At 39.4% G+C, this 23,511-nt stretch overlaps 1 protein-coding gene across 16 annotated transcripts in view; it reads right to left on the bottom strand.

Annotated features, from left to right (window-relative positions):
• The window catches only part of rbfox1 (RNA binding fox-1 homolog 1), a 288,454-nt gene that overhangs the window by 22,772 nt on the left and 242,171 nt on the right, over positions 1-23,511 (bottom strand). For 11 of the 16 annotated variants that reach the window (XM_031303780.2, XM_031303781.2, XM_031303787.2 and 8 more), the window contains 4 exons: positions 19,605-19,665; positions 15,492-15,545; positions 12,957-13,089; positions 6,307-6,346 (listed from right to left, as the gene is read on the bottom strand). In XM_031303780.2, coding sequence (XP_031159640.1) covers positions 6,307-6,346; positions 12,957-13,089; positions 15,492-15,545; positions 19,605-19,665 — 288 coding nt within the window. The remainder of the gene's footprint in view (positions 1-6,306; positions 6,347-12,956; positions 13,090-15,491; positions 15,546-19,604; positions 19,666-23,511) is intronic. The other 5 variants (XM_035993658.1, XM_031303786.2, XM_031303785.2 and 2 more) reach the window with 1 other exon arrangement.

Genomic DNA, 23,511 nt, shown 5'->3' on the forward strand with positions numbered 1-23,511 from the left:
AGATTGTCATTTTGAAACATGGTGTTTTAAAGTGCAATAGAATTTTGCATATTATGTTTAGAATAAACTAGTATCATGCTTTTGAAAATCTCAATTTATTATAAAAAGTGACTGTAATAATGTAAAGGGCTGCATATCTATTGTATTACTTTTGTAATGTTTTTTAAATTGAATTTTCTAAACAAATGTTATAATGGAGGTCACATGACTAAACAACTTTGAAAACTCAAACCACATTCAAATTCAGAATAAGGATTGATGTATGGATTTTTAGGCTTGGAGGGGAATAAGGCAAAATCCTTTGAGACAGCAGTATGACCTAAGATCTTTTGAAAGGTTTTTCTTCATCGATCTCTGCACTCTGAAGTAGTTTGTGAAGAATGTAGAAAAGAAGAATCACTACATTTGGAATAAGAGATAATATTTTCCTTAAAGTATGTTTACCTGTATGTACTTTTGAGAGCCCACTGAAATCTAATTATTCCCTACTTGTCTTATTTCATTATTAATTCATGAAGCATTCTGTGTGCCTGCTTTGAATGTTATCAGCCAATTAAATGGGCATTATCAGTTGTTGGCCCCACTCTAACTCTTAGTTGGCCATTTGGCCGTTTGCATCTATTGGTAAGCTGGATCACCCATCCGCGCCAATATGGGATGCTCAGCGTACTGTTTGCCTGCGGCACTGTAAGATGATGTAGTATGAAGAGCAACATGGTAAGGAGTAGTGTAAAGAGCGAAACTCTGTGTAAGTAGAAATGTTGGGTTGCGCACCCGGCGCCACAAGGTGGCAAAAGTTGTATTGTTGTATTTTCTAACCCCCTTGTTTCAACATCATACATCTATAAAACGTACAAACACAACAACACAATTACTATCAGGCTACAAGTTCTACTTAGCGTCTCTATCGCATGGGGGCTTTCAACAAGGCCTACTAACAACAATATAATCCCATCTGCGGCGATATTTGACACAGAGAGCAAGCGTTTCAGCCGTCCTCTCACTTCATTAATAAGTCTGACTTTAGCCCTTAAAAAAACCGCCGGTAGCCTAGCAATGCTTATTGTTTACTTGTCTTTTGACAAGGCGGCTGCATTATCAGAAGCTAGAGCAAGCTAGATTTGGACATTAGTGACGGAGAATCGGATCGGGGAGAGATCAATGACACGTCACTTTAACCTGATGAGGAATCTTCATCTGATGACGAGGAGCGTCCTACCCGTATCATCGCAGCGCAGCCGCCCTCAGACGCTGGACGTGACAGGTGCCTCAGTTACAGTCAAGTGATAGCCTACACATTCTAGTTTGACATATCTCGTCTAACATTAGCAGTTTCTAACGTTAGCGTAACGTTACCGCACTAGCTAGCTAACGTTAAAGTTATTATAAATATTTTATTTTTAAGTGTCGGCTCAACCATTACGGGACAGAAGTGTCTACAACCGGGAGCACGCACTGGGAGAGCGCAGTCACAGCCGTGTGTGTGTGTTCGATCTGTAACGTTACTGAAAACCTAAAGCTCATAAACTGACTTTTAAATAGTTACTTTGTCAACTCGTACTTATTATTTTAAAAAAATTATAAAAATGGACAACTCAACTCCTTTAAGAAATGCCATATTTGTGATTTTGTGTTTTGGGCATTCATTCAATCAGCCTGCTTTAGTGTTGCCCCGTGGTTTTGTTCCCCAATCACTGTTTCCCTCCTTATTCCAGTAACCCTGCCCACTCTAGCTGTAACTTGTCTTGTGATTAGCTACTTGTGTATTTAGTTTGTGTGCCCCCTTTGTCTGGTGTCAGTTCGTTGTTTCCCAGTGTTCCTGGTTTTTCCTAACCAAGCAGTTTTGTTGCCTAAACCTAACCAAGTAACATTAGCTTTGTTAGAATTCACAACGGGACTCGTTAAAAAGTGGCGCCAAGGGTTCCTGACCAAGTTAACAGGCGATAACGTGCATCTGAACCCATGTATAGCAGGCCCCTTTTAACCCATACAGTGTCTATGATAACCACGCCCTGTCAATGGAGTGATAACTTTAGAAATGGGTGCATTAATGCAGGTTTTCTTTTAGTGTATGTGGAAACTGGGAAGCTAGCCGTAGCAGTGTTTGTCAGCACTATGTCACACTGTAGTGCTGACACAGTATGACGACAGCATTGTTTAGTGTCAGCATTGCAGTGACATCCAAAATACTCAGTAAATCTTGCAATGTCTCCAGACCTGCCGGATCAGTTCCCTCTGCACATCACAAGTACAAATGAATACACACCAACTCACGTGGACTCATGCACACACAGGAAATGCCAGCAGCAGTGATCACATAGAGCAGTTCATGGTCAAACAAATTACTGCATAAATAAATAAAAAACATACAAGAGAAAGCTGGGTGGTTTTTTTTACAGATTCAATACAGAGACAAACAGCAAACATTAAAGCTGCACTAATCAATATATTTAATTTTGTATTGACAAAGAATCAAATTTGTAATGTTTAAGGTGTTACTCTTTGTGATGAACCCACAGAGAATAATCGCCAACCCTGGAGGTGTTTGGCCTGTCTTTGCTCACTGTTTTGGTTTTATAGCCTGAAAACACCAACCTGATTTCCAGCTGCAGCAGCAGTAGGCAGCAGGCAGCTCTGATAAACCCATTGTACTGCACTACAACAACAATTATCCCAGAAAATAAATAATTGTAGATTGTGTCACAGGAATAAGATACTGCACCAAGGCACACTGGATCATTTTGCTTTTAAATTAGGGCTGTCAATCAATTACAAATACTTAATCATGATTAATCGCATGATTGTCAATAGTTAACTTGCGATAAATCACAAATGAATCGCACATTTTTATCTGTTCTAAATGTAAATGTAAAGGGATATTTTTTAAGTTTTTAATGCTCTTATCAACATGGGAGCGGAGAAATATGCTCGCTTTATGCAAATGTTTATTATTGCAACAATCCAAAACAATAACAAATACTGTCTAGAATATTCTCCAGAATAACCTCAAAGGTACTGCATGCTCAGTCAGAAAATCTGCTGAAAGCATAATATGGCAAACTCAAGCCCATCAAGCAACAACAGACGGACACATTGACCTGAATGGAACATTACATGGTGGTACTAACACAATGTAGTGTCCCAGTTTACACTTGGAAAGGTTAACTAAACATCCCATTTTTTTTAAGCATCTCAACACAAAACAATGGAGCTCATGCATTACAGCAACAGACACATTGTACACTGGTCAGCTAAATGTAACAATGTAATGTAACAATATATTGTGTCTAACCTCACATGTGAGAAAATAAAGGCTCACAAAAACATCCCCGTCTACTAAGTTGGATCAAAACAGGCCGATACAAAAAATAAAGTGTGAGATAAACTGTGATGGCTCGGTGGAGGCTATGTGACCCAAAGCATGTGCTCCAACGGGAGTTGTCTGGCTGCTGCAATCATGTTGCGTGCACTATCAGTGGTCAGTGTGCTGACTTTATGTTCGATGCCCCACTGTCGGGATACTTGCAGAAAGTGATCTGCGCACGCATCTGGGTCAAAATAATATGCTGTGACCCCGAGGTAACTGATTGCTGAGAGAAGTCGAGTCTCCAATGAGTGAAGCGGTGCTGCATCGCTTCCTGATTTCCCAAACTACAGAGCAGCCAGAGGCCCAAATCACAGAATACTCGTGCATTAAAAAAATTAGTGGCGTTAAAAAGAATTTGCTTAAACTCGTTATCGCGTTGATTTTGACAGCACTATTTTAAATGTAAAGTTTATTTGAAAGGTATACATATTAATGCAATTGACTGTACATTGTACATTTAATATACTAAATGTTATCTAACTCTCTAATAATAATAATAACATAGCCAAATATATAATAAATTAAATCAAGGGCAGATAATGACAGATTTAGGACTTGAACTTCACTTGGTGCTTACTTGTCTCAACTTAGGGCTTAACTGTGACTTGCAAAACAATGATTTTCTCCCCTGAAAAGTTTGGTTTTGCTGTACAGGACTTGCAACGTTTCTGTATTTGCTAATATGTTCCAGTGTGCAGTGTGTTTCTTTCTGCTGTATATGTGTTGTCTAATTAAAGTGTTTTGGCTCTTACGTTACAGTGCATTAAGCTATATTGTATTGTATTGTGGTGGAGTTTTGGTCTTGTTTTACTCTTTCCATTGTTAAAAATGTAAGGAGTTATATAACAGCTTGGTAGAGTTTGTGTTTCCACTGACAGCCAGTAGACTGTTGGCTCTAAATGGCACATGGCGGAGAACTCCTGCCTTAATTTATCATAAAACAATAGGCATTTTTCTCTCTTCCAGGCTCAGTGACAACTCCAGCACGTCTCACATCATTTCACCTTCCACCCTTCCATGCTCTACGACTGAGACAGTGTGTCTGTCCTGACATGAGCAATGTATTATTACCACTATAAACTGTGGAGGCGAGTAAGTGATACTTAGTGCGTGTGATGATGGGCCGTGGCAGGAAGATGAACAGGTTGGCCTGTGTAAGTCACCAGTCACTGTGGACTGTCACTGCTGAGTGAGTGACTAATGGCAACCCTACAGCTCAGTGTGCAGATGTGTGTGTGTGTGTGTGTGTGTTTGTGTGTGTGTGTGTGTGTGTGTGTGTGCTTCTTTAACTATATTCATGGGGTCCAAAAACCGGGAGTCCAGTATACTTGTTGGGTCCCGACAGCTTTGTGGGGCCAAAATGCTGGACCCCACAAGTTTAAAGGGCTGTTTGAGGGTTGTAGGATTAGGGTTAGAATTAGGTTATGGTTAGGGTGAGGGTAAGGGTTAAGGTTAGGCATTTAGTTGTGATGGTTAGGGTAAGGGGCTAGGGAATGCATTATGTCAATGACGGGTCCCCACAAAGATACTGCCACAAACCTGTGTGTGTGTGTGTGTGTGTGTGTGTGTGTGTGTGTGTGTGTGTGTGTGTGTGTGTCTGTGTGTGTGCAGATTGTGTTTGGTAAGGAGAGTGAATAGTTGTTGTGTGTGTGCATATTGTCAAGGTTTGGCCAAAGATCCTTTAAACTAAAGATAGCACATTTCAAGCAGCGCCAATGGTATGAAAGGGTACACACTTCCTGTCTCCTAAATGGGCGTGGCCTCGTTTGAAAGTGTAGTGAAGTGTAGATGAATGAAAAGTTGTAAAACATGTGTATAATTTATTAATTTTTTTTGTGGATAATATTCAATATTTACACAGCTAAAAGACATATTTAGCATCACAGAGATTAGTTTTATTGGTTGCTATTAATTTAGTTACAAGTACATTACATTTCCTAATAGCTGCTTCCCAAAATGCTATCCTTTTTATCTATGAAACAATATTTAATTTTATAGAAACAGATGCTACATGTTCTTCTACTTTTGTATGACTTACTTTTTATTTGTTTATGGTACCGCAGATGCATTGTTGTAATTATTATTCATTTTGTTTCATTAATTTGCCCTCCTGCCCTCTGGGAGGCGCTTCAGGAGTGTCCGGACCAAAACCAGGTTTAAAAACAGCTATTTCCATACAGCTGTCTCCCTACTGAACTCTGCCCACCGACACCCCACACACATACCCACCACATTATTTAATATGTATTTAATCACTGTTTAAGCACTACTGGTTAGACACTAACTACATTTCATTGCTCTGTACGTGTGACATGTGCTACGACAATAAAGTTGAATCTCATCTAATCTAATCTTATGCAGACAGGATACTGCAGAACATTTTTTAAATATATTATACAACATTTTGCATTTACTAACACATCTTTCTATTATGTGTTTGGTTAGACATGTGATATTACAGTTCAGGGGACTAACAGTGAATGGTTTGGCACACAGTGCACTGAAAGTGCTTCTTTCTATTTATTGAATCAAGAATTGATTCTGAATTAAATCATGACACCAATAATCAAAATCAAATCAAATTGTGAGACTCATAAAGAAGTCATTTTTGCCACTTTTTAAGTCTCATTTTCTCCCCCTGTGTTGGTAGTCCAGTGTGTTTTTGACATCTGTAAAAAACACTTTTATTTGCATCTTGGTTAGAGTGCAGCTTGTGCCTCGCTTACAGTGCCTGATGATTTTGTAGTCTATATGATCTCTTTACTGGGGCCATAATGTGAACTGCAGACTGTCACATGACCGGCTATATGCTCACCCGGCAGAAAGTGAAGCCATGTATGAGTATGGGGGGTTGGGGTCTTGCATGTGCGTAGTAACAGGGCAGAAACCATGGAGATGGCGGTGTAGCATGCAATGTCATACCAGTAAATAATACTTACATAAATATCTGCACCATAAAATCCATCCTGGTAAACAACACTGCAGAGGATGCAAACACAAACAAACAGACAAACACAATAAAACAAAAACATCCATATTAGTGCATGTTGACATGCAGGCACTGGGCTAGCTACCAACCAACCCCCCATCTACACAATCCCAGAAAAACAACCCAAAATAAAGACATAAGAGGGGCAGAGGCAGAGGGAACTACAGCAGGCACCGCTCTCTGCTCTTTAATGACTGGATAAGGAGGCTGGGAAGGTCCAAAACTCTCTCTCACTAGGTCATGTATACAAATATTATACAGCAAGTTCAATCAGCAGCATTATATTTATACTAAGGTGTGTATGTAAAAATGTATATAATGTTTTTTTTAGCATGATAACATAATGTAAGCCACTGGAGAGAAATGGGAGAAAAATAAATAAATAAATATATATATATGTATTTATATAATATAATGAATATTTCCTTGCATGTATCGATTTATATTTTAATGTCATATTTTACTCATCTACAAAAACATGGCTTTCATTTATTTAAACAATGTTATTGAATTCATGTGTTTGTTTGAAATGTGCAATTTGGCATATCGTTTAAAAAAAAAATTTTTAGGGCTTGGTTTTAAAACAGAGCTTCTAACAAAGGGACGGAGGATTTACGACTCTAAATACACAAAGACGATTATAACTGTGCATTTTAACTGTGCAAAGATTCTTTGGGGAGAGACAAGAGGCGACTTAGTGATAATAATTGGAAATAAAAAAAACTAAACCCTGTGTTGTTTTTATTAGAAAAATAATCCACACACAACATTCGATTATTAATGCAACATCTCAGTCAGAAATAACAGATCAGATAAAACTGAGTTAACCTTGTTGAATATAATGTGTGCTGTTGCAATAACCAAATGTCCCCGCGGGTATCAGCATTTCATCTCATGTCATGGTTCTCATTATGTCAATTATGATTAATTACTGTGCATCTTGCACGTGATCATGCTCATACAGTAGCTGGATTGGGAGATGCAGAGTAACAGAGCCAGTTTATCCAGGATCAGCAACGTTAGGCTCAGTGAAGCAGCTAACCCAAAGAGAGACACACTAGGTTGTTAATGCTTGACGGTGTTTTAAGCCCCCAATATCTCCTTCCAGGCAGCGCTGCGACCATTGACTTCAAGGCACCTAACCCTAACCTCAACTTTAACCCTAACGTTCTCTGGGATCTGTTTTCATGCTAATCAAATGTGTCTGTAGCTTGAAACTAGCTACCGCAAACCGGTGTTTAGCTGCTAACGCTAGCTTTCGGGGCACAGGGTAAATCACTATTTCGACACCACTAACAAGGCTCAAAATAGCACCACACTTAAACGGTAGCATAATGAGGGTCCCTATATGCAAACCGAAGCATTGAGAACTTTGTAAGTGTACAGACAGTTTATTACAAAGATAGATTATAAAGAGAGTAGCGTTAATGTTTACATGTGGCTGCCATCTTGGATAACAGTCATGACCGACGACGAACGCCGTGCAACCAGAAACCAGTAACATAGCTCCAACACAGCATTCGTGTCTGTACACTTACAAAGTTCTCAATGCTTCAGTTTGCATGTAGGGACCCTCATTATGCTACCGTTTAAGTGTGGTGCTATTTTGAGCCTTGTTAGTGGTGTAGAAATAGTTTTAGCCGGAATTGTCCTTTAACCCTAACCATAACCATAACCATTGCCTAATCCTAGGCAGCACTGCCTGGAAGGAGACGTTGGGGGCTTAAAACACCGATAAACAGGTTGAAGCTGGTTCATTATACAGAGCTCAAGTAGTTATAACCTAATGTTATGTACAGTATATTAACAATAAAATCTGATATTTTTTGTTTGTTGTGTATATTTGGTTATTCATTTGTATTTATGTGTGGAAAGATGTGTAAATAAAAGTAGCCCAAACCGACATTTTAATTCATGCCCCCTCACTCTGACAATCTTTCCATTAGTGTATGTATACGTCCTGTTTGTGCATGTGTGTGTATTTCGGGCCTCTGTGTAATGTGTGTAATAACTAAGAACAGAGTGAAAAAATTTAATTTCCCTTTGCGGGATCAATACAGTATCTCTTAATCTTAATGACTGTTAACTGAATACTTCTGCTACTGTGTTACAGGTCATTAAAGTAGGTACCTAAGTCCACAGTGATCCCACGGGCTGCACAAGTTACTACACATCACACCAATCACTCATTGTAAGAAGTTGATGGAGAAAATCTGTTTGTAGGGTATTTAATGGTTGAAGGATTGCTCTTCTATAACATTTGGGGTGTTTGTCAGAAAAACTAAAAAGTGTTTGAGAATTGAACCAACAAAGGTCAATATAGCCTTGTTTTTAGTCTCTGGTGTGGTCAAACTTCAAGAAACTCTGAATCCTGACTCCAACTTGAAACAATCTTTTGTGTTATGATATCAGTTTAGAGTCTTTAGAGAAGTGGGTGTGGTTAACTGATGGACAGGGCCCCTGCTGACATGACACATAAAGGGGGCGTGTTGGTTGATCTGATTTAACCCAGCCATTGCAGGTGTGTGGGGTGAAATAGTTTCCACACGGGGAACACTATTGAAGACTATTGTTGTTTTCCCACAACACAAATTTTGTAAATACACCTTTTTTAAAGAGGGGGGGGGGTGGCCCGCTGACGACAACGACGCCAAACAGGAGAGACAGATACCAGCAACCATCTTCAGACGTGAACTCAAACGGCGGCTGGGTAAGTCAGTTTAACACAGCACAACCCCTCTTAGATAGGTAGATAAGTATACACTCATCGAGGCCAGTTTAAGTCTCACTCTAAAATTAAATACATCACACAGGGAGAGAAGACTGGTTAGCCTTTAGTAGCTGGGTTTCTTTGTTATAAGAGCCCAGGTTAGCTTAGCCTTGTAACATCTGTTGGAGCCACTTTGCCTGGCAAGCCAACACATCCAGTTTATAACTTAAGCTTTCTGTTATAAATCTGTAGTCTCCAAATCTGTACTGTGATAAGCCTGATGACATCAATATGACATAATTAGTGTTATACAAAAAGAAAGCACTTAAAGGAAATCCAGGGGTGTATCCTTAAACACCAATGATACCTCTCCTAACAGCTGGATATAAGGTTGCTGAGACAAAGACATTTGATCGTAATCTTATTACTGTAGGTTGTCCATTTGTGTGTCCGGATTTGATTCTGCAGAATCCCTTGTCTGATGATATGAAATTCCTAGATGAATATGAGTCCTGAGGTTAAAAACCTCCCTCTATGTGCAGTGTATGCAAGTCTGTGTGTGTGTGTGTGTGTGTATGTGTGTGTGTGTGTGTGTGTGTGTGTGTGTGTGTGTGTGTTTGTGTGAGAGAGAGCGAGAGAGAAGGCATTCCTCATCTAGCCTCCAATAAAACCAGCAGGGCGCTGCTGTCAGCTCTGCATTACGATGGAGTTCCATTTAACAAGAAGAGCTCCTTAGAGGACCAAGCTTCCAATTTCACCAGCCAATAAAGTGGTCTCACACCATTTGTGCTATCTCTGATAATCAATAATATCTCAAATGTCAAGGTGGCCCAGAGAGCCGTTTCAGTCATTAAAATGTATTCTGGGGTCCTGCAGCACAACTTATACACATATTGTCTTATTAATATTATAGGCTGTCATGTCAAGCCCCCTTAAATAGATGAAGAACCATTTAATGAACACACACAACAGCAAACTTGGTTTCCTAGCTGTGTCACAGGTTTTTATTTGGAGTCGGCTTGTCGCCACTCGAGACAGTTTTAATAAAAATACATCACGGCCTACATTAATAATTCACCATCCGACTGCCACCGGGGCAATTAAGCGGTGCAGCAGCATTAATGAAAGTACAATCTGTAGCACATATCTCTTTATCAAGACCATGCCCAAATGTTCACCCAAACACCTATCTTCCTCATCCTATGTGACACTTCCTCTGCGGCTCACAGTGACAGTGTTGTTGTGGGTGAAGCTCTTATTCATTCTTCCAACAGAAAGCCTTTGGAAAACAGAAGCACCCACACATCTGCTATACATCTATCTTTGTTGGAAGGAGGGTGTTTTGTATTGGGTTATTTCCATTTTATAAACTAATAAGTAATATACCACATTTTCTCGCCTCGCAGATTTCCTGGATCGTGTTTGCAGCTGCTGCCATGGTCCTGTTCGACGTCTGCTACGCCCTGCACTGTTATTATTATTAGTATTAGTCATATCTCTCTCTCACTCTCACTCTCTCTCTCTCTCCTCTATCAGGTTGCGCCAGAAGGCCACCCATCTAGAGTCATGTTCTGTCCGAGGTTTCTGTCTGTTAAAATGAAATTTTTCCTACTGTCACACCAAATGCTTGCTCTTTGGGGGAATTGTTGGGTCTCTGTAAATCATAGAGTGTTGTCTAGACCTACTCTGTCTGTAAAGTGTAAAATTTGACACTACAAAAAAAATTGAATTTGAATAGAAAATCAAGCCTTTATGAGAAACAGGCTTACATTAGAGACAGGCCTTAATTTCCAATTTCATAATACTATATATATATATATATATATATATATATATATATATATATATATATATATATATATATATAAAATATAAATATATTTTACTAACAAGCTGCTTTTGTTTTAATTTGCTGTTGATGCTGTTTGATGTTAATACAAATTTAACACTCATCCATGTTGTCTTGATAAATTCAGTGTGATGTACATTTCCATTGGACTATTTCCATCAGTCCAACAACAACAACAAGAGTCATATAAAAGAAAAACTCTGATCAATTGCTGAACAATCTCAGTCTGTTCCACTTCAGTTTTTTTGCAATCGGGGTTAAGCTACTGTGAGGTAAACTCAACACTTCCTGGACAGATGTTTCTCATTAAAAGCCTTTCAGCAGTTCAAATGGCATAATCCCTCCTTTCACTGATAGTGGTGGGCTTCACTGAAAGTAAATTGAAAAACAGCAAAGTAGAAACAATTGACATTCATTCGTGAATGAAACTGATTTAGTGCTGTAGAAATGTATATTATGCTATTTATTTATTTACATGAGTCATTCCAGCTAATTTCCCTTCAATGTTTTTTTTCTGACCTGCCTTTTTTCCTTTTTTTTTTTTTTTTTTTTTTTTATTACTGCTATACCTGCTATTATTTGAAACTGGCATTTTTTGAACACCAGTCAAATCCAACCTGCGGCCCTTTGCTGCATGTCGTCCCTCCTCTCTCTCCCCTTTCCTGTCTTCAAGATATCCTGTAAATTAAAGACCATAAAAGGCCTGAAAAATAATCTTAAAGCTATAGTGCATAGTTTCTGTCGCCCCCATGAGGAATTCTAAGTAATGACAACAAAACTGTCAGCGTGTCCACATGATACAAGCCTTCCGTGATCGCGAATGCGAATTAGCTTTCAAGCTCATTTGGCAATGGCTTGAATGTAACGGATGTTCATTAAAAAAAAAATAAAAAAAAGATTCATGTGGGAAGTGTAAGTGCAGTGCATGAAATAAAACTGGTAAATAATTGTTCATAATTCATTAAAACATGTTAACAATAAGATTCATCAATATTTTTGTTATCTTTTGTTATAAAAATGCATATACTTTTGCTCGGTACATGTAAAAAAAAAAACATGTATTTCTTGGTTTTTTAAAACATGAATTTATAATGATTACTTTATTAGTGCAACTTTCATATTTATTTTAAATGTAATGCTTGCATATGTGGGTGTTAATAACACTCATGAATGAGGCTTCCACTTAAGAGCTGATAACATGAAATCTGTGTGGAGCAATGAGGAGACTGTAACCTTCCTCACAATAATTCTAAAATAAATCATGTTTAACATGGTTCTCCATTGTTTGAGCTTTGACTGGAGCTTTTTAGCTCCACCAACTTTATTTAAAGTTTATCGTCATGAAGCAACTCCTTATATTGACATAACAGTAGTGGATGAAAACACTAAACACACACTTTATACTAAATCGCATATTCTTTTCTAATACTCTGGAAAGGATCACTACATTGGATGAAAATGTAGTGATGAGTGTGAGAAAAAAAACTGCTCCCATCCTTAAATAGACTCCCAGCCAGCCTCCTTAGTGTCAATTTGCTTGCAGTCATAAAGAGCAAAATAAATAAAAAAAGAACCAACAGAATAATGGCAAATCAGATCTGACTGCCCACAATCCCTGCTTGGCTCGTCTCCAGAGCATTCAGCCATTGAGGGTCAGCCAGAGCTGCTGCTGGGGATGGAAAGATGATTTTTCTTTTCTTTTTTTTTGTAGCAACTGGGTAAACTCCAAAAGTGGTCACAAAGTGATGGACATCCCACCATAAACACAGCCTCTCGCCACACACACAGCACAAGGCCAAATTGACAATCATTTCCCATGAGTTCGTGCAAAGGCACATGTCTTGGAGCATGCCTGTTGGTTGATTCAGCATGCTGTGGAAGCGGGGGAGTGTGTTATCGCTGTGAGGCGAGGCTGGCATGCACCGCTCCGCTGACTCTCAGCACAGAGATTCAGGAATTGCCAATGCATAAAGGAAACAGAGAAGGAGAGACCAAAGAGGAAGAAATGACAACAGGACAAGATGCAAGGAAGAATGCTCACCCTCCATAAGCTGGAATGTGGGGAGGCGGAGCCGCCGCCCTGAATGTGTTGTACACGGTCCGTCCTCGGCCTCTTAGGTGGGCTCCTCTGTACGCTGCTGCTGCACTGGCTGTTGGGTAGGGAAAACCTGGTACTGGAGAAAGAGAACAGAAAATGATGCACACCTTCCCTGATGTCACAAAATCCCCCAAAATAATGCACAATTTAATTTCAGTAGTATTCAGTGCATGGTGTAGTTGACATTAGCATTTGAATTCTGGAGAGAATGTACAAAGTGTTCTCCCATTTTCAGGTGTGGAAAGAAATGTGAAGAGAAAAAAAGAATAAAGAGAGGGTTGCAGTGGAGTGGAGCCATTGCACTGGTGTTGTTATGAATTTATCATTAATCTTAATTGGGGACAACTGACACAAAGCTTAATTTGAGAGCTGGGGTAAGTGAAGGTTGGGAAGGAGATCGAGGTGCCATATCCAACCCTAATTATACATCTCTTCAAAAAGGAGATCTAATAAAATGCTAATAGAAACAGTGAATCATTCATTGACCTGATGAAAAATGGAAGGTTTAAGCCAAGGGATAAGAGTTTCTCAAAGAGAGACAAGGAGAGGAGTGAGGCTGGTAATTGTTCCTATTCATCTTTTGTCACCTTGATTTTAGGGCCAAGTGGCCTGGCTGCCCTTAAAGTCACAGCGATGACTCTTCCCAACGCTGCTCCACTCTGCTCTTCATACACTCTACATCAAAAGGAGTGCTTGGCATATACAGATAGAGTACAACTAGGACTCATTAGGACTTATACCACGATCCGGGTGAATACTCAATTTTGATTGGCTGCAGGATGTCCATTAAAAAGTGATGTAGGACACCTACAAATAAGTTCTGGTGAAACTGACTGTTTAGCGTTCTAAATAAATGTGCTACATTAAAAGAAAATGTGAATCTGTTATTTCCAACACTGAGTGTACTCTCAGCTGCAAGAAGTAAGTTATACTGCCCCTCTAAACTGACTTTGTTTCACAGCGATCATCTCTGATCCTGTTCCCTGTTCAGGTCGCTACTTCAGGCTGGCGTACACATGGCAGATCCTTTGTTTGTCAAAGTTTTTATTATTTTGGGGACAGTGACATGGCTGTATAGCTAGCTTGTTAAATATACTGTCAAATTATATTTACTGAACTGTACACAATGTTATTGACTTTGAAGTGTGTTAGCATAACTTAAGCTTTCTGGCTCGTAGCTGTCTGAGCCAAAGGGTTCTATGAGCTGAGCGGACTAGAAATATCTCCTGTTGCTAAGCACAGCAAGTTGTATCTAAGGTCCGTCCTATTTACTGAAGCAGTGAACAATGTTTCAGAACAGCTTGGGACATGGTGGGACTTCACTTAACATCTGAAACATACTGAGACATTTAAACCTGTTTATGTTTTCCAGCGATATCTCGCTGTGCACAACACGTTGGCCATCCTTTCTCGAAAGTAAAGGCAGGAATATTGTGATCGTCTTACTTTGACATTACTCATGAGAGACCACTGGTCACATCCCGTCTCAGTTAGTTTCTACGAACTGTAACTAGAAAATAATACCCATATTGTTGTTGGTTTTTTTTTTTGACAGTTTACAAAGATATTTGCTGTGGTAATTTGAGTCTTCAGCACTGCCTTGTGAATCCTAATCTGCTCTGCGATGAAAACATCCGAACCAATTAACCACAAGATCAGGTCCTGGCCTCTATACTGAACAGCTGCAACCATAACCTATTAATAACATAATAGCACAAATTACTAATACAGAAGAAGCCTAAAAAGCTCGTACACTCCTCGCACATGTGCACATCCATGCAAAACACACACACACGCTGCAATGGCATTTTGGATACTGGAAAGGTGAAACAAAGGTAAATCAATACAAAGCCACTTTGTAATTAAAAGAACGTGGGGGTGAATTAGGCAAACGACTGTCTGGAGAAATTGAAAATATTGATTTTAATTTACAAAATATATTTCACACCTTTTAATGTCCTTGCAGAAATGGACTAATAGATTTCCTTCTCTCTTGTCCTTTGCTTTCCTTCACTCCTCCTCTCCTCTGCCACACTCGTTTATCTGTCTCTCTTGCTCTTATCACGAAAATCCAGGAAGATTTTACCCTAATGGCCACGGTAAATGACAGGGTGGGGAGGGGGGTTGGGCAGTGGTTAAGGGTTGGTGGGAGGTGAATGCTGGGATGGCCAAGATTGAAGATGGCTTGCGGGTGGCAGTGTGGGTTGCAGAATGTGCGTTGTTTTGCAGCAGAGATGACATTTTGATTTAACATTTGTGCGAGTCAGCATAGATCTCCAGGTATAAACAGACTTTTACTGGTTGTGGAGGAGAAAGAGGTGACGAAGGTTAAAACGAAGGGGTTTGGGCTGGGTGTGGGAGGGTTTGAGGGGGAGAGAAAATGAAGATGTCGAAGAAACTGAGGAACAAAATGGATGAGGAGGAGGAAGATAATGACAAAGAGGATGGTGACAGATGGAGAAGGGCATGTCCTCCTACCTGCATAGAATTCTGGGCTGTAGACAGCGCTGACCACTGGATTTAACTTCCAGCCTGAAACAAGACGGACAGCAAGACAAAGAAAGGAGAGGAAGAGAAAGAGGCAGAACAGGAAACAGTGTTTTAGGGTGCTTAGTTTATATGAACATATATTATGGTATTTAGAACTAAACCTTTCGACTTTTGAGTATACACCTCCTTGACATTTTTTATTGTCTAATACAAATTAGGCCCCCTGCACACTGGCTGCATGGCGTGAGCGTGTCAGCTGCGTGGCGTGTCCGTTTTGAATTCGGCTCCCATGTTAACAGGTTAGAGCTTACACATGCTTAAAGGGTTAGAAAAGATTAAATTAAATTAAATATACTGTACTTAGGTAGAGCAGGTAGTACATTTTCACAATGGCAATGGCAACGCTAAGTAGGTATAAAGTTCACCATGTACAGGTTCACTATCTTTAGCATGACAGCATGCTAAGGTTGCTAATTAGCACTAAAACAAAGTACAGCTGAGGTTGATGGGAATGTCATAAGTTGTGCAGGTACTAGAATTAAAATGAATGAAACAGAGTTAAACACATTTACATTGTGACCAAAAGATCAAGAAAGTGATTACAATGTATCCTATATGTCTGAACCAAATTTAATGGCAATCAATCCAATAGTATTGGATATAAGACTCAAATTAATCTCAAATATATGTGAACCTCATGGTGGCGCTACAGGATAAGTCAGCGATCCCCAAAGTTATTCGGATAAATCTATGGGGGACAATGGATGCGTGTATACATGGCAAGCCGTCCATCTGGGCAGTATTACATTTACTCCCTTTATGTATTAGCCAATGCAAATGAGTTGCATATGAATGGAATTTGTAGAAGACAGTGTTGCCATGTGAATGTATTTATGCAACCTTGTGTTTTGATCAGTTACAAAGAAAATACAAAGTGAACAACTTGTTTAAACCAGCCAGCAATGACAGTGACAAAAAATGAGGCAGAGAGGATTATTATTATTATAATAATTATTATTATTATAATAATATTAATAATAAAAAATGCTAGCTGCTTGTTTCCTCAGCTCCTTCCTCATCTTCTTCCCATTGGCCCAAATCAGTAATTACAGTGGTGTATGATAATCAGCCTGAACTGCCTGACTGATTTTTCTCTCCTCTTCATTAATCAGTCTAACATAGCTGTCCACCTGACCCATGCTTGTTGCCTTGTGGCAATTTTTTTCTGTTGCTATTTATCTTAATTCTGGCACAGAAAGAGGATGTTGTCGTAAATGACAACAAAAGCTTTTTGAAATACAGAAGAAATCTGGTATGTATCTAAGTATGTGTAAAAAACGTACTTGGCAATAAAGCTTTTCTGATTCTGATTCTGATTCTTATTTTGTGTGGAGGTTAACTGTGTTTAATGTCAGGGATACAGGTTTCCAAAAGTTAGATGCAACAGGTTAAGTTTTCATTCATCCCATGAGCTGTTAGTTTTAATACATTATAAACTGCCCCTTGGTTTCTTACACAGGTTAGCATTTTATTTTTTTAATGTCTTTATCCATGGTGTTGCGGTTTTCCTTGGTTTTATCATACACACAGTAGGCAATTTGAGGGGTGGTTAAGAGGAGATGCCAACCCCTTTGTAGCAAGTGGACAAAAATGCATGCCCCTTGTTAACCTGCCATCCCCCTCTCCATCCCCTAGTAACTAGTAGAGAGTAGTGCAGGGGGCAGAATAGGTTAGTCTAGTCTGCCTGACTCATTGATCCCTTATCTGATTAATAAATCCATGGCGCTGCAAGTGGTGCTGAAGTAGCAGACGGATTTGTAATTTGTACTTTTTCTGAGTTGCGGCCTTCGGTCAGTTTCGTCTTGGATCCATAATATTCTCTTAACTATATAGCTAGAGTGGTGGGGTGAGGGGGTATTAGAAAATACAAAACCAAAATTGTCGTTTATGGGGCGGTTCGCTAATTGCGGGTGAACTATCCTGCCCCTGTTTAAAATAAACAAATAACCTACTGCATACACCCTTTATTTTATTCTAAATGATGTGCATAGTACCAGCAGTTTTAATTTAATGTCGTATTGTGTTTTTATTGTGTTTGTTTCATGGTTTTTGTGTTATTATGCTACCTTGCTGCAAAAAGAATTTCCTCTTGTAGGAAAATAAAGGATCTGAACTGTGATTCCAGGAGCTGGAACTAGGCTACAGTAAATTAAAATCCAGACTCTAAAATGGCCCTTGAGAAACCTTTGTGTGATTCCACAGATGTAACATGCATGTTATGTATGTGGTCTATGAGTGACTGGGTGTCAATAGGCCTGAAATCAGCAGTCGGAAGCTTTCGTGTGTAATACATCCATGTTTACAGTGCCTATAAATAGTATTCATTGGAAGTTTTAATGTTTTACTTCGGAGGGGGATGTAAAATGAAATTATGTAACTTCTACAATTTACATTGAATCAAGGTAGAGATAATTTGGCTTTTTGACACTGATCAAAGGAAAATTACCTTTAATGTGAAACAGATCTCCAAAAGTCTTAATTGATTACAAATATAAAAAAACATGCTTGCTTAAAGTCATAGTGCGTAGTTTCTGTTGCCCCCATTAGGATTTCTTAGTAATGACAACAATGCTGTCGGAGCATTCACATGACGCAAGCCTTCTGTGATCGCGCACCACCCCAACTCCGCGCAGTTGCTAACACGGATTAAAAAAACATAATGGACTCTTCAGAAGAAGTAAATATCTTGTCATTTTTATGGTCTCTTCGTCTCCAAAGCTGAACGCTGCTGTTGTCCTTTCTCAGCAGTGATGTAAAACACATCAGTCGAGCTGCTGCGCACGAAAGTCACCGGACGACACCCTTTTGTAATCAAAGCCATAGTGAGAAATACAGAGAGAGTTGTGGGGAGCTGATAGTCTTAATTAGCTTTGTAGCAACTCATTTGGCAATGACTTGAATGTAACGGACGTTTATTAATATAAAATAGTTGCGCACTATAGCGTTAAGTCAGTATTTAGCTTTGCCTTGAAAGTGGAAAGGATTTTATCAGCTTTGCACATCTGAACACTGCAAATCTTCCCCATTTGTCTTTACACAACAGTTAAAGCTCTGTCAAGTTGCATGGAGATCAACATGCTTTATGGAGGGGAGGCAATGTTTATGATGATGTGCAGTGTTTGGCTTACACTAAACACGTGTGTTCAATGTTGCTCCAATCAAAGTCTCCCACATGCCCTCTTCAAACAGTAGCTGACATGTCATGGCAGGTTTTTTTAAGAGTGGCTCTCTCATTGACACTCTCCCATAAGGCTGTGAGTGGTAAAGCAGATACAGGTATATTTAGACACACAGTATCTGAAACCCCTTGACTACACACAGGTAGCATATGTCCTTGACGCTCCACTTCCGGGATTGCTCCGTTGCCGACGGAAATTCCGCAGGATTTCACTCATTTAGGCCGGATAGCCGTTGCCCTGGGTTTCTTTTGTGTTGGCATTTTAAACTCCGGTGGATGTATGAGGACTATGGTTAACTGCTCCTCAGATCTCTGCAGGGTAAATCCAGACAGCTAGCTAGACTATCTGTCCAATCTGAGTTTTCTGTTGCACGACTAAAACTACTTTTAAACGTACACCACCAAAACAAGTTCCTTCCCGAGGCTATTTTGCAGAGGCGCCGTTGCTCCATACGGCGTTTAGCACCGCCCAAGACGATTGTGATTGGTTTAAAGAAATGCCAATAAACCAGAGCACATTTTTCTCCCATCCCGGAATGCTGTGTAGACTAGCCAGACCCTCCTTTGCAGTGCCGCGGTGGAGGAAGGTCTGATAAAGCGAGACTAACACACAGGTGATCTCCAATCATGTGAATTGTAAAATCCATTGGCTGCACCAGTGATGATTTCTGTATGTCTTATTAAAGCGGGTGAATCCTGGTGCAAACATGTATTTTGTAATTCAGATTTGTAATTCATTTAGATCGATTTGTAAAGATACGTTTTTACTTTTCTGATGATTATAGTAAAAAAAAGCCACAATAAATCTAGAACAGTGGGGTGAATACTTTTTATAGGCGCTGTAAACGTTGACTTAGCCTTACCATTTGCATATGGGTTGACAGTCTTCTTATTTGTCATTACTCGGGCTGTTGCGTTGTTGACCTACAGCAGATAAAGAGAGGTCCATGAGTTATGATACTTATACGTTAGTAGTAAGTGCTACACTTGTTAGAGTAAATCTGCATGCATAGTTTTCTAATGTTGTAAACAAAGAAAGCAGTACACTGTATCACGGCAAACACCCATGTCATTTGTGTGTTTTCGGAATCGCATTCAGAAACACTTAAAACACATCCAAAACAAATCAGTTTTCTTTCTCATTTGCATATTTTCTATCTTATGACGTTTTCTAGCATGCTCTCCCCAATTATAGTGACATTTCAATAACATACAGACAAAAGTAAAGACAGATGCACTTGGCAAAATTATGTTTTGTAAATGTATAGATGCATGCGGTGGCGGGGGAGAAGGAGAAAAAACAGACAAAGGAAATGTCATTGGGGGAAGGGGAGAAGACAATATGTTGGGAGCATTATGCAACATCCAGTCAACCTTAAACGTGAGAAGAACTGTTGTGACGAAAGCAACACAAAGCATTCACACTCAGACAACAGTCTCTCTAATTCATTGCAAGAATAATTATTAAGATCAAAAAACAACCAAAGAAAATAAGATGTACTCAAATAAACCAATCAAGTCAATCAATCAACCAATCAAACCATTCCAAATTCAAACAACAGCTAACAGGGTAAAAATAAAACTGGGGTGCATTGTCTTCCAAAATAAAAAAAAAATAATAATAAATGGGTTTCCAACAATCTTAGATAGATGTGCAAACGAATTCAAATCTCAGTCAGTATCGCTCGCACACGCAGCTTCAGGAGAACACTTAGTGAATGGGCACGCACGCCGACACGCAAGAAAATATGTATGTCAATATACAGCATCAACTCAACCACAATTCAAAAAGAAATGTCACGTGAGTTTTAGCGTTGCAAACGTTCCAAAGAGAGAGGAAGAGAGAGAGGAAATGCTGGCAGAATGGCTTGTTCGCCCACACTTACCATTCCGCAAACTTGTTTGTGTACTGTTACCGTTGTAACTGTGTTGGATGGGGCCCTAAACAAGCTACCGTTGGAAAAATGGTGGGGGAGGAGGGGATGAGAAAGGAATAAGCAGCATCTTACTCAGGTGGCCAAGAAAACTTTGCAATCATTCCTCTGCACAAACGCTCTCTTTCAGCTCTCTCTATACAAGCAGTTAGCTGCTTTCTTAAAGCATAACTCCGACCATTTTGTCTGGACAAGCGGTCTTCAGCCATCATACTGATTCATTAGGCCAAAAACATCTACTTTGCTTCTCTACAGAGATAACTACATATTGGCTCCGCTCTCAAATAGAGTCCCATAGAACCACTCTGAAGGCACCTGGAGCATTTTCTTTTTGCAGATTCATTGATTTGTAATGAAACACAAATATGTGTAAATGAATGTCATCTAAAATTCTATTTATTTAATGACATTTTGAAGTTACCTGGTATTTCGCACTTAATTTTCACAGACATACTACTTCACTAGTACATAAATTAGTATACGTACTATAGTTGTCAGATCATGCTATCAATTCAGTAGGAATGATTTCAGATAAACTATAAGAATAAAAAGTTGTGTAGTGTATTGCAGAGAGCAGGTGGATGGGGGCTGACCTTTTATGAGGGTTTACTTAAAGTGTAACTTCGGTCTTTTTCAAGCTGGACCTTATTTTTCTATGGTTTTGTGTCTAAGTGACTGATGGAAACAACAATGTTTGAAATTGGACCAGTATTAAGCAAGATCGCTGCAGTCTGCAGTGGCGAAACAAGCTGCAATGTAATGTTAATGGGCAATTGTGCACCTTCAATTTACGTCCACTAAAAGTGCTTGTTTTGCCACTGACAGGCTCAGATTATTATTATTTTAGTAAGTGTCTGACAACATTATGGACGTTTTTGTTAAAGACTAAGGTCCCTTTTGTTTAACATGAAACAGCCCCGAAATAGCTATCACCAAACCCACCAGAATCGTTTGTAATGAATTTTTTATCGTAGAACACACTTAATTCAGAGTCGACAGAAACTGTGAAGCTATGCTGGTTCTATACATGCTAAAAGTGTTGATTTCGCTGCTGTTTCTGTTTAAACAAAAAGGATCTTACTCTTTAACAAAATGGTCTTTCTCTGTAAGGAACCTTTACATAATGTTGTCAGACACTTACAATAATAATCTGAGCCTGTCAGTTGCAAAAATACTTTTAGTCCACTTTTAGTGGACGCCATTGACGGTATGAAGAATCTCAGCCGCCACATTCACTTGAATGAGGCCACTGCACAGGGCTCCAGCAAAAAACCAAGCAAGCAAGCAAGGTTGTCAGCCAAAACAGTGGAATCTGGCTCGTGTTTTGCAGGACTTCAACGTAACATCATCCGGCAAGGCGCTGCAGTGGCCAATCCAATACAAACAAGCATAGTATTTGTACTGTCTACGTTGTGGTCTTAGTAATGAAAGATACAATAATTGCCACCATAATAAGTTTCCACATAGGGTATGGGCCCACATGGCCTACATGAAGATGCAGTGTTCTTCAAGAGTCTAGAGGTCTGGAACAGGTACTGATGAGGGCCTATAAAGCCTTTTGAGATTTGGGCTAACTTGGAAATGTGAGGATCAAAGATTTGGAAGCTGTGTGAAATTGAATTAATCTGGCTTCAATCCAGCTACAATCCAGTCTATTACAGCATGTTTGACTATTTTGATTTTTCAATTTAAGAGGTGCTGAGGTTGGATAGCAATACTTTGGATTACCTGTGTCTGGGAATAACCTTCTGGCATTACATGTACCAACAGTGTACATTACTTTAGGCTATAATGGTAGATGTGGTGTCAGCCTACAAGCAGTTGGGTGTAGGGTATATTACCCTATATCTTATTAATAATTCTAATAATTCTGTTCGAGATTACTGCTTCCCAGTGACACAGCATATTTGCCACACAATGCAGGAATGTGTAGTAGAAACTTTGACTGCAATTTGTTTGCTAAATAAATATGGCTGGAGTCACTACCTCAAGTGAAGAAGTTTGAATACCTCATGCTTTTGTTAACATGTGAATGTAAAATGGAACGCAAGGTCATACCTTGTACCAGACTGTCATGGTAAAAAGGTAGCTCAGCCTGAAGGAAAAGCTCTCCATTTACCACTCAATCTAGATCCCAAACCTCACCTATGGTCATAAGCTTTTGGTAACAACCCAAAAAAAATAGTTTTCTTTTGCAGGTTAGACGTAGAGGGAGAAAATCGGCTTTTCTGTCACATCAAAAGGAGTTTATTGGGGTTCTAATGACGATTCCTCCTGGCCTTCCTTCATTTCTGTGTAGGTACTCTGGGGAAGTTCACTGGGAGGAGACCCTAGGGAAGACCCAGAACACACTGGACGGATTACATATCCCATCTGGATCCCCCAGTAAGAGCCAGAGGAAGTGGCATCTGGGCCTCTGGATAAGCGATTGAAAGTGGATGGATGAATGGAGGAGACTTGCTGTGGTGCCAGTGTATTATAGCCTTTGTCAGGGTACAACAATAGAAATAATTTATTTTATATCTGTACATACAACAAGTAAAGTAGACTTTGCCTGGTATGAAGGATTAGCAATGAAAAATTCCAACTGTGATTTGATAAATGGACAGAGTTATGCTTCAAGGCTGGTGTTGTCTAGCTGTTGTTCCTCTGAGTGGACACAAGACATTGAAATGGCACTTAAGTATTGTCATGCTACTGTACTAAATTAGGTTAGTTGTGAACCTTGCATTTTGCTCTCTAGGTGTCTCTCAAATTCCTAAGTACTTCCTCTGTCCATGGATAAGCAAGATTTGAGTACTTTTTGGGGGAAAGATCCTTCCTTTATTATAAATAT

This window comes from Sander lucioperca, chromosome 17 (genome assembly GCF_008315115.2).
Source record: "Sander lucioperca isolate FBNREF2018 chromosome 17, SLUC_FBN_1.2, whole genome shotgun sequence".
NCBI lineage: Eukaryota > Metazoa > Chordata > Actinopteri > Perciformes > Percidae > Sander > Sander lucioperca.